General features: G+C 40.9%; 1 protein-coding gene across 1 annotated transcript; it reads right to left on the bottom strand.

The window, feature by feature from the left end:
- Nucleotides 1–2,693: 2,693 nt before the first annotated feature.
- LOC148319439 (uncharacterized) lies at nucleotides 2,694–17,454 on the bottom strand. Its single transcript, XM_088282159.1, has 11 exons — nucleotides 16,986–17,454; nucleotides 15,710–15,787; nucleotides 15,435–15,519; nucleotides 14,851–14,886; nucleotides 14,396–14,535; nucleotides 14,077–14,200; nucleotides 13,848–13,992; nucleotides 12,914–13,024; nucleotides 10,148–10,275; nucleotides 6,708–6,795; nucleotides 2,694–4,905 (listed from the first exon to the last, which is right to left on the bottom strand). Exons 1-11 carry the CDS (start codon nucleotides 17,173–17,175, stop codon nucleotides 4,744–4,746), a joined length of 1,287 nt encoding a protein of 428 aa, XP_088138285.1. The 5' UTR covers nucleotides 17,176–17,454; the 3' UTR covers nucleotides 2,694–4,743.
- Nucleotides 17,455–17,563: the final 109 nt, after the last annotated feature.

The following is a 17,563-nucleotide window of genomic DNA, read 5'->3' as shown; positions in this document are numbered from 1 at the left end:
TGTTGGCTTATAATTGCCTTGAAGATCTCAATTAATCCAGTTTTATTACTTTTTTTATGCGTTAAAAGCATCATTAACTTTAAAGACAGCCAGAATAGTCAAACACAGCCAGTTTTCTTATTACTGAATTTGGTCCACTTCCCAATGCAAGAATCATATTAAAAGAAAAAGGACACCGGTCCATTATATTTTTTGAGCATGAATAAAGTTGTGCAGATATAGCTCAGAGCATGCGGAACACATTTACAATGGAATGACGTGCGAAACAAAAGCGTCTTCAATGTTTTTTGCTTTCACAAAGATGTGAAATTCATTTAACAATATGTCGTTTACAGCGGTATTAAAACAGGTCTGCATCATACTGAGAGTTGTTTCTAATATTTTGGTTACAAGCTACAGGATCACGATCATGATGATTATGTTTTCATGACTGTAAGATTCGAAAATGCTCACGTGCCTGTCAAGAGCCTCTTTGAATATTTCTTGCCCCGCCATTTCCATCTGTTGACCTCTCATCTCCTCAGCATCACTTGAGACAGACGCATGAGGGGGCAGTGTCAAAGGTCAAAAATGTCTTCATGATGTTGAAATGGAAAACAGACTGCTGATGGAAAGGAGACACATCAGACACTTAAGAGAAGGGCATTTTGATTAAATACAATGTCAAATCTCATTGGAATGGAGACACTTTCATTTTTTTTGTTCAATTCTTTTATTTTCCAGGTGTAATCAATCGCAGTATGTTTTAATACTAGTGTTATCATTTTTAATTAACAAAAAAAAAAAAAGACAAAATATTTTGTTGGTGGTTTTATGGGGTTCATTTCCATTCATTTCAATGTGCAAAGATTATGTGAGCCCTCTGTGTTTTGAGATGCCATCGTCTGGAAATGTACTACGCATGTCCACGATCAAATCTATTTTTAGCTTTTAAATGAATGAAGGTGAGAAGCCAGTTTGACAGTCAAATGAATGTCAGCATCTAAGCGCAGTGGGCCGACTGGAGCAGTTGCAGGAGGAGTTTAGTTGTGCACCACAGGAAGATAAATGAGACAATTAAACACAAGTTGATGGCACCTCAGTGACTAATGATGTTTCCTTCCTCCCTGTCTACGGACACACAAACACACTTGCGAGTAAGTAAGCACTGAGGATTCTGTGGGTGTGTGTGCGTGCGTGCGCGTGTGCATGTGTGTGTGTGTGTTTCCGGGGGGGATTAGAGTCTGTTTCATGGTTTCCGTCGCCATAAATGGTCTGAGGCATCAATACAATGAAACAGTGCAGATGACAAATATACTTTACTTAGTTTTCCACTTTTTCAATAGTAATTTATGTAGTTGTCTTTCATGTCAATTTTTCCTCAAATTATGGCTTACAACACAAAGCAAAAAAAAAGCGAAGCAATATTATTAATCAAAGTGTTGGCTCGTCCCCCCCCCAAAAAAAAAAATACTAAATTGGTTTATTACGCTGATACTGTATATCACATCTAACCAAGCCCTGCCACAAAGAGCAGAAATCTGTGAGCCATTGATGCCCTCATGAAAATATTTATAAACGCCTACAGGTAGCACAATATTGTCGCAAAGCACTTATTTTTGGCTGGAATGAAATTCCTCAACTCAACATCAACATAGTGCCTTTGAAGCAGGATGCCACAAGATGGCAGTAAAACACCACTCGACTAAATTAAGCTACACAACTCACTTCAACATTGTTTTTTGGCGCCAAAAATGCCACAAGATGGAAGCAAAGCAATACCTTTATTGCTTTTAAATAAGCACATGAACAGCTAATACTTGACTATATTCACTTGTACAAAAAAAGATAAGGATGAAAAAAGAAAAAACATGTTTCAATGAATTTCCCGAAGAACAACAGAGCTATTTTCAAGACAGATTTTAAATATGTTAAAAGAAAGCCAAAGTATTTGGTAGAAAATTGATGTACTGAAAAATAACCTTGAATAAGGTTAGCAAGGGTTAAAATAGCTTAAGCTAGCATTAGCGTCACACCCTAAACTCTTTTAACCTGATGCCTCTTTGCTAACTACGGAGCCCCTTGTTTTGTACATAAATGTACACTTTTTGGTTCACAAGTACTCACTGTATTAGCTGTGATTTAGCAAACTTCCTTTTGAGTTTAAGGTGGGACTGAGTAGAAGCCTGAACGTGATAATTAGTTTCCCTCATTAAAATGGACTTTGGGCTTTGTTGTGCCATCTGGAGCCACTGTCCTGCCTCCTGTTGACTCGCCAATTTGAGCTTGTTGTTCCTGGACACACCAAGTTTATATCAGTGTGTGGGTGTGTGTGTGTGTGTTGCCAAGTAATAGATGCGCTGCATGTCCCCAAGCTCTCACCAAATAAAGCTTAAAATGAATCCCCGTCTTCTAATCCTGTTATAGAAAATGGTTAATTTTGTGATGATTCATGCTAGTAACTTCAGATAATGTTAATGTTAAACACAGTAAATTGTGTGTGCGAATAAACAATTGTGTGCGCATAATTGGACACTTGAGCTGCCACTTGCTTTTTCAATGAGTCACACTGTGTTGCGGTAATTGATGCACGTGCAAGCTAAATATGAATTAAACCACTTCTGCTCGCCACATTCTTTGCTTCATTGACTGTATTGTATGCTGGGCACAAGGAGGCTCACACATAAATAATTCTGACGTCTGTGTCACATGCCTTGGGTCAAATATGCAGCCAAAGTTTAATTATTTAATTATATGAATGCATTTCTTTTGTTTTTATATTAGGACAATTTCTTTTCACATATATGCAATATTAAATGACCTATTTAAATTGATACTGATATTAATAATTGAAGTATTAAGATTATATAATTCCTGCAGGTGTTACAAGTTGGAAATCACTGCAATTTTAATGTATTTTAAAATACAAAAAAAATCGAAAGAAATTATAAATTGCGGTTTCCCAGTGAGATCAAGTTTAAAAAAAAAAATCTATCACATCATCTTAAAGGTGGGATAAATAGCTCTTATAATGTAATGTACCAATTATACTTGATTATTTTCCTGTAAAGTATTGTGCTATAAAAACAAATACTAAATAATTCATAAAGAATGAATTAAAAAAATAATTCATGCACAATAATTTATTTCTCCAGCTAATATGCTAATGAGTCACTCAGACGGCTTCTTCATCCTAAAAATTCAAGCACGTGAAACAAATTGGAAATATTGTGTCTGTCCATGATTCTCATAAGCCAAAATGAAACTGAAGACATCATGAAGCAAATGCACTGATGTTTCCCTTCCAACATCTATGACGACGACGCAGCGTGTCGAATGCTTTGTCTGCCTTTGTGCTCGCCCTTTTTCAAATTGATTCGGTGGGGTAAGAAAAAAACCATGAAGGCAAAAGGTATCGTGAAAAGGAAGAGGCAAGGGGAAGAGTGGCTGCGGCCTGTTGTCGTCAATTGTTGTTGGGAGATGTGGCTGGTGGATGAAGGGCGGTGAGTCATCCTACTCTTAACAAGAACCTCATTCTGCGCCAGATGCAGTGTGATGTACGTCTGCAAGCATATGTGTGTGTGTGTGTGTGTGTGTGTCTGCAGTAGCATGATTCAATGCACGCATGTGTTCAAACAAAACAGGAGGATTGTTGAGGAGCAAAGTGCAAGACAAAATCATATTTCAATCTAACATTCCAAAACAGACATCATTTGGAATAAAAATACATTATCAAGCAGGTAAAATATTTCACATTGCTGTTAATTTCTTTTTTTTCAGTCATTATTGTGATAAAAAAAAATCTGGATTGATTTAAAGATTTGTACAGCTAATTTTGTACAATGTGACTGTTTTTATTTTATTTTAAAGGGGAAGTCAACCCCAATATGTTCTATGCAGCCCCACTAATTGAAACACGGCATTCTGATTAATTGCGTTTGTGGAATATGAGTTGAGCAGCTTAGTTTTCGTCCACTTCACGGGGCGGCTATTTTGTTATTTGCTGTCGACTGAAAATGACAGCAAAGTTGCTCAGGGCTCAGAAAACGACCAATCATGGCGAAGCGTCAGAAAACAGGTGAGCTGGGATTGGTTGCTACCTACTATTGGTATACTATTCTACTAGCCCAAATAAATACAAGACCGAGACTAATTGGGTAATTAATTAATAGAACAATACAAAAAAAAATGTTCATCACAAAGTAATTTGCTGAGCTGTAAAATGACCCCAAAAAATGTTGGCCTATGATCATTCATTCTTGATTCTTTGTTCCTAAATAATTCTTTGCTGTCAGGATGCGATAACGAATGAGAGCTGGGTGATGATTCATGAGCTGCAAATAATCGGTTTCTGTAAATAACCAGGTTAGTGTGTGCGTGTGTGTGCGAGAATACTAAAAGGAAGCCAGTTATTGTCGGTATGACGAACTGTTGCTAAGCAGCGCTGGTTGCTAGGTGGCGCAACGTGGTAAAAAGGGGGGACACATGGGAGGCGGGGCACTTTTTGCAGTCACTGATGGAATCTGAGGGCTTACCTCGCCGTGTACACGCATGTGTGCATTTGTGTTTTCAATGAACAAATACGCTACTGCAAAAGGATTCTATTCCACAAAAAAGGCAATCTCGAAGAAGCAACACCAGTCTCATTTCTTTTTCAAGAGTGCTATGCACCAGTCAACAATGTGTCCATCTTGCTATCGTGCATCCTTCAGATGATCACAGAGAGAGAAAACAGCATTTCGAAATGAAGAATTTTGCACGTCTCTACGCGGTGCTATTCTCATCCGTTCTGGCCGGCTCCAGATGAGTGAAGGAAACGGTTGGGGGGTTGACGGGCCGAGACACAGGCAGCCATTTGTAGTGCAGGTTTTGTGATGGCGGGTCCAGACACCAGTCGTAGTGCTTTAAGAGGTACATGCATGCTTCCTGCACCAAAACAAACCACGTTACATTTGTTCACATGTCTCCTCTGCTTTTCTATCTGTAGAATAATATTCCTAACAGTCAACATGACGCTCCCATTAAATATGTCGACAGTGTTGCGCCACGTTCCACGTCACAAGAGCCCCCTTTATCCTATTTTATTCTTTGCACAAAGTGCACGCTGAGTATCAAAGGCACGCTTCCCTATTGGCTAATATCTAACCACGCGACTGTTGGCCCACCACTCTCTGATTTATGAATGAAGATTATCCGGATAGAGGGGGAGGGGCGGAATGAACACGCCGGGGGAAGACGAAGGGGGCGAAAGAAGTGATGGAATGGAGGATGGAAGATGAGGACGGGGGAGGAGGACGACGAGGGAAGGCGATGAGTCACATCTATGACCTAGATCCCTGCGGTCTACTTTTCACACTGGTCACGCCCTCTCGTGTGTGCGCGTGCGTGTGCATGGATGGATTCTGTCCGTTCTATTGCCATAACCAAACAGTGAGAGACATGTGCCGCGTGAGCGGAAAAACAAACAACAAACAAACAGGTTTGCACACGTCCGAAAAATTAGGTCAAATTTCCAAACGCCCCATTGTAATTAAAGTCGACAAAGGCCCGATTGAAGGATTTTTCCTCCCCGATCTGCTCATAAAAAGGTCATTGCTGACAATTGTAAATGCCAATCCTAATCAATCACAATTCAAATAACAAGGAGAAGAGTTGAAGCATCCTGGAGCAGGCGAACGGACATACAACGGAGGGTGTGACTTACCCGTCAAAACTGACAGGTGGGCCACGCCTTCATCGAATATCAGCCGATAAAGACGAGTCACAAGACACCATCACGTGACACTGTCCGAAACATATCAGCTAAATAACAACCTAATAATCTGTCTGTGATAAAAGAACCAATGACTTCAAGTATAAATAAGAGACAGAGTGAACTTTATTCAATCATGGAGAAGAGTTGCCAAATAACTACAATTAACCGTGAATTAACGGTCTTATATTTTGCAATAGATAAATAAATGAATAAATAAATGTGATCGTGCAGAGTGCGGCTTTGAATGTGACATTTTGCTAGCATGTGGGTTTAATATTAGCGTAATGTGACTGAGACAATTAGCATCAGAGTCTATCATGAATGGATGTAACAGAGAGAAGGCGGTCACTTGAAAATAAAATATTTTTCAGCCTTGAACAATAAATAAACCAAAAGTACTGCAAGATTTTTGTTATTTTAATTTGTTTTCCATCTTTGCAGTTCGGTCCAAAGTGGCCCGTGGACCATTGCCTTCGTTGATCATTGACCTCAAATATTCAAATGATTTCTCACCCACACACGGTGTTGGTAATCATTCTTAATGAAAGATAATGATTCTTTTGCAAGTTGACTCTTTGGAGCTTGCCTGCTCCACGGTATTGTTGCAACCAGTAAAAGCAACTTATTCGGGTCTCCTTCAATGAATATACTCACAGGGTTTGTGCAATATTGCGTGCATGTTGCTGAATCTCCTGAGAATAGTCCTGGTGGCTATGGTGAATGACACCTTTGGGAGTGCTTGGTGATTTCAACAGGAAATTCAACATCTGGGAATTCAGACTTGCTGTCCGATATTGACAAACACTTCATTCCACCATTCTCGTTTAACTCAGCGATAAGTTACTGTTGGCTTCACGAGGGTCTCACAATTCAACATCAATTTGTTTTTTTGGCCTCTTGCAATGTTCCAAAAATTCAGCTCGAATATTCACACTCAGAAATGGCATTTGGTGTATTTTGAGGTCGCGCTTACCTTAAGGAAGTAGTCCGTAAGTTTCACACCGATGCAGTTTCGAGAGCCACTGCCGAAGGAACAAAGGAAGTGCTTGTGCTCTGCATTCCTATGCAAAAAAAAAAAACAGGGTTAAATGATTGCACAAAAATGCGAAATATGTGCCGAGAGGGTTAAAGAATTCAGTGGTTTTCAAGACACGAGTGCCCACATCAGAATCTTGTTTATAGCAATGAGTATAGAACAGTGATCGCTTTATGCTGTGAGCTTACAAAACGATTTCTATATCACACACTAAATGTGATGATTCAAGTACGACATATGGGTCACCACTTAAAAATAGAAAAAGCATGAAAATTACAAACGGTAAAATGTTGGTCCCCACCACCCTTTTTTTTTTTAAGGCATATGTTCATTCTACTGACATCAGCTCTCATAGATTTGTTCTGATCCAATATGCAATATCCTGATATCGAGCCATAGTATAGAATGCTCCACTCAACACTGAGCCGAGCAAAGCACGGAACGAGAACCATCAGTGACCACAATCATACTAGATCCCACGTCTCAAATATAAATTTATACTTCAGCTTTTGTAACGATTCCTTTGAAAAATCAACAGATGTGAACAGCAGGTTTGCCAACAACGTGCTGATATCAGACAGCATCCCCCACCCCGATCGCTACTAATGCATCCTGAAACCTGAGCTCTGATTAAAGGAAAACAGGAAGCATTAGTGGATCCTGTGTGTGTGTACGTGTGTGTGTGTGTGTGAAATAGTGTAAGTGTTCATTGCGGCAAGCCTCAATAATAGTTTAATGCACCAGAAGGCTGATCACGAAGAAGCAGGATGCATAGCTGACAATTCAGAGAGAAAAGAGAGGAAGTCATTTGAAAAAAGCCAACGTCAACGATCAAACATGCTGCAAATGGAGGAAGTGAGTGATTGAGAGGCGTAGATTCTACTCTAATCCTTGATTTGTCTATGAAGGCATTCTCGGATAAATTTGGTGGAACGTGTGTGCCCTCAGAATCCTTTGGCATAAACCATGTCAAAGTTTGAGCGCCAGGCCTTCTCTGGGTTCTTCCAACATCAACTGCAGGATGTGAACCATTGTGGTGTCTGAGGCACCTCCTTGTTTTGAGAGAGAAAACAATAATATCGCAAAATGTTCGGGTGACCTTTTGTGAGTGGAGTGCTGAAAAGGAACCTTTCTTGAATGTTGTATTGTGATGAGGTTCGATTGCAATGCACCAGTGATCCAAATCTGTTGGAGGAGGATTTTCATGAATTGTAATAACACTGTAATAACATACAACAGTGGATATAAGCTGCACCCACACCCATTTTTTGGTCATAATTCGAAAAGGTACATTTGCCTTCAACACAGCATGTTTAAGTTGTTCATTTTTACATCCACTGTCCAAAAGATACAAAAAAATGTAATTGTGTCGTACAAGTTAAATCACATTCACTGGAAAAAAAGTCTTTAAATTATTTATCTGGGTCTCATTTTTTTGTACTTCACAAAAAGCTGGCAATTAAACAAGGGTGTGTGGACTTTTTAAACCCACTTCATTTTGCTTTTAAATTAAGGGGACACATGTCGCAACTTGTGCAGAAGCAACTTCCTCTTTTAAGATCGAACGAAGATTACAAGCCGCAGTAGCGTGATTTCTTATCGGCGTACGGCAGCATTTCCGACTCGTGTATCTTCGTCCGCAGTCTGCGTGGGCGTCTGCCTGATAGGACGATAGAGCTCCGACTCTACTATTTGCTTCCGACTGGAAAAGCACACATACGCAAGCTGATGATACGTACGAGGACAAACGATATGCACATCCATCTTCCTAAACGCAGACAAATGCTGATTGGCTTAAACTGTAGTTATAGTAGGTGGGCTTGTTACGCAAGAGGACTGCAGTCATTCAAGCAAACAGGCAGGTGGCAAGAAAAGGAGCCTGGCAACTATCAGGGCAGACAGGCAAACACAGTCTCCCGGGACGACTGACAGATGGACGAGCAAAGACGGAGCACAGTGGGAGGATGAGAGCAAACTAGACCGGAAGAACAACGCATGGATAAATACATCATTCTGGCTGTTTTCTGAGTGAATTAATATGAAAATGTCTGATAGTGTCAATCAAAATGAAGCTTTATTTATGCTTGCAAAAGTGAAATTGGTTCACTGCAGGTGCCGGGAAGTGGCCGGTCAGTACAATCGCGTGATTCAGCCTCGCTTTTTGGTGGCCTTTGAAATGTATGATGTGATGCATGAGTGTCAGCAAACATTCATTTTTTTAGCACTCACAACCATCCTCACCGGTGTTTCACGCTGAAAAAATGAGGTGAGGGGATACATTTTCACGCGAAATACGCACATTGGGAAATCCCCATTGGTAAAAGTGAACATGAGGTGTTACCATGGCAGCTGTAGTCAGTATTTATTTCCTTCCTCCCAGCGGAAGAAGCTACAACTCAAACATCTATACATTCTAAATATGATTTTAACTTTCAATTTTTGCTCACAATTAGAAATAAATGTATTACATCTTAAAACCACCATTCACATGGTGGCACTGCTAAACGGCGCTTTATTAACTGATAAGGGGAATCCCCACATTAATGGAGAACATTTTACAGGAGTTACCCGATTTTCATTCTGAGCCGTGCTCACAAAAGGAAGAAAAATGAGATAGGATCCGCTCTGACTCATTTTTTGTATCCCATCCCATTCCACAAGGCATTATGGGAGAGAAATGAGAAAACGACTTCTCCCCCACCCTGTGAGCACGCAGTCACACACGTGTGTGCGCGCGCACACACACATTGGGGCACCCCTATTGGAAGACAGAACGTCAGGTGACACGCTACCATGGCAGCAGGATCCGGCATAGACACATTCATAGCTTTTTGCTCCTTTGCTGCGGAAGAATGAAGGCGTATGAATGAAAGTAAACAGGTGAATGGTGGCGCTGAATGAATGGAAGTGCTGCAGACGGAGAGAGTGAACGGGTCGACCAACTCGAACAGGTTCAGATGGCTGCTCTTTGTGTTTTTTTGGTTTGGTCGGCAACCGAGTGCATGATTGTGCTAACTAACGATGTGAGGCTTGATCACTTTAGATCGTTTTATGTTGGCACATTTCAGTAGGGCGCTGCTAATACAGTGACATAAAAAGGTGGCTTCACGTTTGTTATATCAACAAAACACAAATAGTTTTTGTGTTGCTCATTCATGCACATTATAGTTGTTCTGCGATGTCTGTTTCGTTACCATGGTGACCATATTAAGGTCCATGAAAATATGCAGTGGATTTGCCTTTGTTGTAGTAGCATTTTATTAGTCAGCCCCTGTGGTCACGACTCCACTAAAGTTATGGACTTGTATGAACTGGCAGAAATAAAGTTGGGTCCCCGACATAAATTTTGGTATTCCAGCATAAACTGTGATACTAACCTTCCGCTCCATCTCTCTGGCAGAAAGCTGTCAGGCTGCTGAAACACCTGCGGGTCCCTGTGGATAGCGTGACTGATATAGATGGCACCATACCCCTTTGGGACATGAAAACCTGCCAGGGTTGTGTCCTGCACACACAAACGCACAATCACACTGACACACGTGTCGAATTATATGACAGAAATGGCAGACTTTTGAATACCGTTGACTTCCTATTTTTCAACAAACTTTTCCTGCGGCCTTTTTTTTTCCTTCACTGGGCTGTTGTGAAAAAGTCACCTTGGGCAAAAAGTCCACTCACCCGGTCTGTTGGCCTCCAAATTCACCTTTTCACTACATCCATTAGTTGCTTCACTAATGGAGTGCCACCCTTCCATAATTACTGTGCTTTTTTTCTCAAAGCTTCTTTCTCCTTTCTCGCCCGGCCTCTCTCTCTCTCTGCTGGAGTGGAAAATCTGCTACGAATCTCTTTCTTTCGCCTTGTTCTCGCTGTGACATGACTGCCCTTGTGGAGTTCATTCACTTTCTCTCCACACGCATACACACACTTACACACGCAAACTCACGCACACACTCTTTCAAGTTTGCCAAAAAGTCGCATATTTTAGTTCCAGCTGACGGTGCTTCTACTTTTTCCACGTGCCAGTGAATACTAATTGTTGTTTAGCCACTCGCGCCCACACATGACACAAACACATCATTTCTCTACTTATGCGTTTGTACTTCGGACTTGATATTTCCCTGAGGTACTCAGAGGTCTTGATGGTTATTATGGGTTTTTTTTTTGTTGTTTTTTTTAATGATTTCAATTCGGGCTGGACGATCGAGAAAAAACATGCGATGGACGTTGACTAAAGCGATATCAATAAAGAATTTACATTTTTGTTAGCTAATGACAGAAGTACATTTTTTATGTGGCAAAATAAGAATGCTTGATGTGTTCTTAGCTCAATAATAGTTCTGCCAGATGATGTCCAACTATTTCAGTGGCGAAATAAGTTTGCATCTGACTTTTGCAACTGATTCAGATAAATCCAATTCCATTGGAAAGTTATTGCAGGTCTGCAATATGCATGTTGCATCGGCCATTATCGCAAAATCGCAATTTTTTCGATATATTATATCGATTATCAATCTTCAACACGCTAAATGCAAAGGATGTGGTTGCGCTTTCAAAGAGAAGAATGAACGCAACTGTTGGTCCTAACATGTACTCCATACATGGGCAAATATCTCGCCTCTCTGAAATTAGCCCAAACTCCTTACGTCACAAGTTTGTGTTCCACGGAGGTCACCAGCAATCAAAGCGTACCTAAGCATTTACCAGAAGTGACAAATGACTTTCCACACGGCTACACAGCATCACTAGCGCACTTCCATCCGGGAAAGTGTACCCGATCAATCACATGGACGGATCGATGCCTCGGATTGGACTGTTGCGTAAACCCACTGGATGAGGTTGCCAAAATCAAAATATAACGGGTACACTTACAAAAGAGTACGCTGCTCCACTCTGACTGAAATGTAAATTGTCTTCAAAGACTGGATTATGTTGGCTGAGCGCTGATGCCATGTAGCATAGTAATGCACTTGCACATTATAGACAAATACAATACAGGTTGGTTCCAAAACGAAAACGACTAGATTTTCCAGAAAACTGTGAAAGCACAAAAAATTGAAGCACTCAAACCACATGTGCATATCATTACACATAAGTTAACTAAAGTGGACTCTGCTCTTAGAAGTACGAGAATCCAGCGTCACACATGTGGTGTCTTAGGACCAGAGGAGTGTTAAACTGCATTTATACTTTACTATACAATGGTTCAATTATGTTTAAGCTTGTGTGACAATTTCAAACATCAACATTTGAGGTCTCACCTTAAATAATGGCGATGTCATTAGAGCCCACGTCTTTTATTGCATTTACAACTTTATATTAGCAGTTGACTTATTTTTACACATATTTGACCATTAAAGTAGTGTAAGTATATGCCCACCACCAACAATGAGTTATCTTTATTTCCAATACAAATTTTTATTATTCCTTAAAAAAATGTGTCTTCCTTCCTCCTCACTTGTGCAGCTCTTTAAAAAGAGACCATCTACTGCATTTACTGCAGTAAGTCGCCATCTACAGGTAAACAGGGCAACGTACAGAGAAGCACAGTCAGTGTGCACCAAGTCACAGGCCAAATAATTAAAGAGGACATTTAAATGTATTTAACTCCAGACTGACTTCCAACCATTCAAATGTGGAATAACACAACTGAGTAAATGCTTTTGTGAGCTGCCAAGTTCAATAACATGACGTACGGTTGTTCATTGTTGCCTTCTCGCGACAGCGATCAACACGGTGAATCACCCGCGTGATTTGTTTGGCACAGTTTTCAATACTTCTTGAACACCAAAAGCCGTTCCCAGAATCAAATTCTCCTCGTCTGCATGGGAGGCAGCAGCATGTAACAGTTTTGAATGAGGCGACAATTTAAAAATCAAGCACTTATGTTTTACACTCCTACACACAATCGCGCTGCAAAATAATCAACACTAACGTTGACAGATTAGATCGGTCTGACATGTTTGCCAACAAACTGTTCAAACAGCATCCAATATTAGTGCTGTTTGACCTGGACACACAGTTTGAATCCAATCCAACCCATTCCTCACTGGTTTGGCAAACGGGAAGCGTTTCCATTTCCCTAACCTTGTGAAATATTGCTCTAATCCAAACACCATTCGAGTCATTACGTGGGTGATTCTTACTTGTTCTGCTATCCTGCGACCACCAATGAAAGGAGGCCAGAGTCTCTGAACTTCCAGCAGGACTCCTTGCAGATAATCAGCATCCATCAATGCTCGTCGACGAATTTCCTCCTAAACAAGTGAAAGTTTTGGTAACACTTCATTAGAAGTTTGTTCATAAAACTGTCATAACACTGTCGTAAACATAACATGACACCTGTTATGAACATGAATGAATTCTAATGACAGATGTCATTAAATGTCATTCTGTAAATTATGTCACTTTTGCGGCAAAGTTGGGTTAGAGGGTTTGGGTTATGGAACGACACTAAATGGCATCTGTCATAAGGATTCATTCATGTTCATGACAGGTGCCATGTCGTCATTATGACATTATTATGATAGTCTTATGAACAAACTTCAAATAAAGTGTTACCGATGTTTTTGATTACATTTGAAAAGAGGAATTAAAAATTATAGTCTTAATGGATTTGGTTTTTTTTTCAAAGCACATTTGGCTACGGCTTGTATTTCCGGTGTTGGGTGCACAGGTAAAATGGCAATAGTCGCCTTCGCTCAATCAGATGACATCATAGCACTGCAACACAGTGCAATGATTTTAAAAGTGATACATTAAACAAACACCAATGGCCGACATCCAAAATTATGTTTGTTTTTCTTGGTTGTCATGTTTTATTCCCAACTCACTGTAGGTGTCTAGCTCCGCACTAATCAGATGGTTGATACCCTTGACAAAATGAAACTACAACTTCTGAGTAACTTACCAAACTGATTGACACTTTATTGCCTGGTGCAATCGTGGCTTGTGGTAGCATTTTAATATTTTATTTAAACTGGTCAACAAATCTGCACAAGAACATATTGTAAGCCCTGAGCAGAGATTCCAAACGTATTACCGCCATCTCTCATTTTTTTTCTTCTTTCGTCATTGTACCTTTTCATTCCCACTCAAAGCCAAAGTGAACGAGGTGAGTAGCGATGCCAGAGCTTTGGGGATGAGGGCTGAAATGAAGAGCAGCAGATGCTGAGAAGCGCAGCCTGAGCCGGGCAGTGGCAGAGACCTCAGGGAGCCCACAAAACTGCAGACGAAAAGTCGAGGGCAACTGTGACGGGCGACGTTCACGCCAAATTGACTTGACTTGTTTTTGACGCATCCTACACACCCCTCTGCATCATTCTCCAGCTTGTCTTTGATGATTTCCATCAGTTGGTCTCTGGCCTCCAGGGCGACGGAAAAACCAGAGGACCACAAAGGGACTTTAACATTGACCGGAGCAGAGATGAGACCTGCAGAATGAAACGTCTCATCAGTTCGTAAAAAGTTTTAGGTGATCGACTAGAAAGAAGACATGGATTCAGCAACCTGTATGTAATTAGAAATAGAAACATTATTTTTATTTCACCACAGTGCCATCTGTTTAATGTGTTGTTTGTCAACAGCTTTTAGTGGCAAAAAAAACAGCCTCGTAGTATTGTTCTTACCATGCCAGTGCTGAGTGCAGAGCTGTGAGATTTTCTGGAAAAGTTCTGGCTGCTTGTCCGCATGTACGTTCAGAAAAAGACCCAAAACCAACTCTGTCCCCAGCTGCTTAAATGCAGCGTACACACAGCGTGGCTCGCCACTGCACACAAACACACAAAACATGCATTTTGTCAGTCATGAAATTTGTCCTTTTCATTTTGTTCACACGTGACATGAAATGATAAAACAAGAATGTTGTAAAGACAGAAGAAGAATAATGTTGTGAGGGCGGTTCTGAGCTTGAGCTGAGCACATCGGGTCAAGAAGATGAAAGCTGAAGTGCTGCGGGTGCTAATCGGGACTTGCTCGGTTCTAGGTTCGGCCATATCATGTGAGACCCGGCAATACTTTTTTTTCCCACTGTTTGTCTGTGCAGCAACTGCTATATATTAATTAAATTACAAATATGTATTACCTGTGGGCAAGATCCTCCAGACAGTGTTTGCATACACTGGAAAAAAAGGGAGGAAGAAAACAAAGACGTCTTAAACATGATCAAATCACCTTTCCCATGTCCACTTGCACTCAAAATGTGTCGATGATATTTATCAGCGGAATTATTCAATTGAAAGTGACCACTTGTAAAATTTGTAGTTGAATTGTTTTGTTGGCTCATTAAACTACAGTATGTTTCTATCCTTTGTGAGTACATATTGACAAGTAGGAATAAATCATTTTGAGTGCAACTGAATTCGATGGCGTTTTGCAGACAATTAGATACAAAGTTCCCTTTTTTGAAAGTCTACTATTCACCACGAGTCTAAAAACGGAAGTCTCTGTGTATGTTGCAACTTTCACTGTTTCTACTCACTGAATTCATTTCACACTTTATTATTAGAGTCCTGTCCTCATTTTGTTCACACCAGAGCTGTCAAGAAACCACTTCTTTCACAATAAACAGTTGACTTGACTAACAAATAAATGCACTTTTTTTAAACCACAAATCAGCAATCAGTCGAAAAATTACTACTTGGATTGAGTGACACTACTTTAACCTACCTGTCGATGTAACCACTTGACGATTCTAAACAACGTCCTGTGAACAAGCTGGTGAAAGACAGACGGAGAAGACAAGCCTCCTCGCCTGAAAGATGCAAATATTTATGCAATACTTGGCGGTTAATTGTTGCTCAGATACAGTCATAGAACAATGTTAGAAAGTCATAAATTGATTGGTGACTCATCCAAACTTCCAAGGCGCAGGTAGGCATCATGGGTGCAATAGTATGTGTACGTTAGGTTAGGGTGAGTGTGTGCATGAGCAGATATTTTACCATTAGTGGTAACAATGGTGTCACCGTACATATTGGTCATCACATCAGTCGGATCCTTCAGAAAGACACTGGACTTCTCTGAAAGAAACCACAAAAATGCAAAAATAAAAATACTCATTGCGACTGCCACCATCTGAGAGCTGAATTAATATCTGGAGGAAAAAAAGAGTTTTTTCGTCATTTGTTTCCAAAGTGATTTATACTGTTAGCAAATAACTTGTTTTTACACTTAGTTGACTGTTCGTGCGGAATTAAGAAATGAGCTGTAGAAGGATAATTCCAATCCGCAAAGTATGTTTCTTGACTGGTGTCACAAAAGATATATTTAAAACCTAAATGAACTATAAGTTCTACCTTCCAGAATGAGCCAGACGATCAACTAGCCCATCTAAAAGAGCTCCTACGGCATTTTTGTTCGGAACGTGAGAAGCGGTGAGACTTGTGCCAGGTCAACGTATTTCATTCTGATGACACACCTGCTCAAAAATGCCTTGAGCAACAGTTTCTGGCCAAGAAGAACATCAACTTGCTAGAGCAACTCCCCTACTCACTTGACATGTCCTGACTTGGACTTTTTCCTCTCCCCCTAAAGGGAGCCATCAAAGAAACCCGTTTTGAAGAGGTGGATGACATCTAGGTGGCCATGACAACGGCGCTGCAGAAGATCCCAGAAGAATCCTCCTAGAAGTGCTTGAGCGTGGTAGAAAAGGCTGGGAAAGTCTTTTAGACTCCAGGAGGATTCGTTTGAAAAATTTGTAGTGCAGTTTGGCTTTGAAATATATCTTATGTGACCCCCGGGTCTCAATCTTTTCTGGCTCACCTTGTACATCAAATTGAAGCAATCGTTTGGAAATGTGCTCCTTTGGAACACTTATTGCAGATGGTTTCACTCAGGGGGAGTATTCTTGTATATTACATAGTCGGAGGAATTTAGAGGTGAAGCTGCACGAAAGTCTTAGGGGGTGTGACCTGACCCCTGCAGCACCACCACGAGTCTCTCCCATGACGGATCACGCCAACCAGTGTGTGCATTAGTACTTATAAAAAGTTTATATTGTTTTTACATGAAAACGTGCAGATTGGATACCCAAGGAGGATCACTACGAGTACAGTCATACCAGTAAAGACACCTTCAAGTGAATGCGACTCCAAAAGGGAAGCACATATAAAATTGTAATAAAGCCTTAATACACTATTTAATGAACTCCACGTTTTTTTGTTTGTTTGTTTGTTTGTTTGTTTTATTTGCAGTCGAGTGGCACGCAGGTTCACATACCGCACAGCAGCTCCTTCATGCCCTGCGCCGAGCACACGAAGGTGGTAGGTCTGTTCAGCAGGCGGCTTTGAAACACCCTGCTGCCGTGTTTCTCCATCCTCTCCCGGCAGAAGAGAACCGGGTCCCGGTAGAAGTCCAGCGACTTGTCCCCGAGCAGCGACACACCTGCGTTGCCAGGTAGTTTTGACATAATGCAGGCAAGACAAGAGGCAGCTGGGGAAGGTGAATATTCTCTCGCCCAGGTACGTGCTTCTTCGCCGCTCGCTCAAGCTGTGGCAAGGTCCCCTTGCTCGACCTAAGGATTCTTAACTTCACCAAACTAGGTTTAGTTTCGCAGTTGTCACCGTTTTAAAGTCGTCATTTTACCAAAGTGACCTGCGGGTAAAATTACCACCACTATTTTCGCGGATGGTGCCAGGTGCTAACCGTTGCCGCAAGAGTGCTGCATTCAAGTGCATTCGGTAAATTAGCATACTTTGACGTCGCCTTCTCAATCACTTCCGCAGTAAATTGGTCTCAATCCAGTATTCGTTTGAATGAACTAAAAACCAGGTTTGAGGTATTATTCCACACGTCAC

The sequence above is a fragment of the Idiotropiscis lumnitzeri genome, chromosome 18 (assembly GCF_059441095.1).
Source record: "Idiotropiscis lumnitzeri isolate Australia: NSW breed Sydney's pygmy pipehorse chromosome 18, RoL_Ilum_1.0, whole genome shotgun sequence".
Classification (NCBI taxonomy): domain Eukaryota; kingdom Metazoa; phylum Chordata; class Actinopteri; order Syngnathiformes; family Syngnathidae; genus Idiotropiscis; species Idiotropiscis lumnitzeri.
The sequence above is the reverse complement of the archived record's forward strand: the minus strand, read 5'-3'. Positions and strand labels throughout refer to the sequence as shown.

What these genes read in the sequence shown, in the direction of transcription:
- LOC148319439 (XM_088282159.1), bottom strand. Translation starts at nt 17,175, where the DNA reads ATGTCAAAACTACCTGGCAACGCAGGTGTGTCGCTGCTCGGGGACAAG. An exon ending in CTGGAGAATGATGCAGAGGG is followed by an intron (nt 13,993 to 14,076) that starts GTGTGTAGGATG and finishes TTTCGTCTGCAG; the next exon opens with TTTTGTGGGCTCCCTGAGGT. An exon ending in GTCGCAGGATAGCAGAACAA is followed by an intron (nt 10,276 to 12,913) that starts GTAAGAATCACC and finishes TTGTGTGTGCAG; the next exon opens with GACACAACCCTGGCAGGTTT.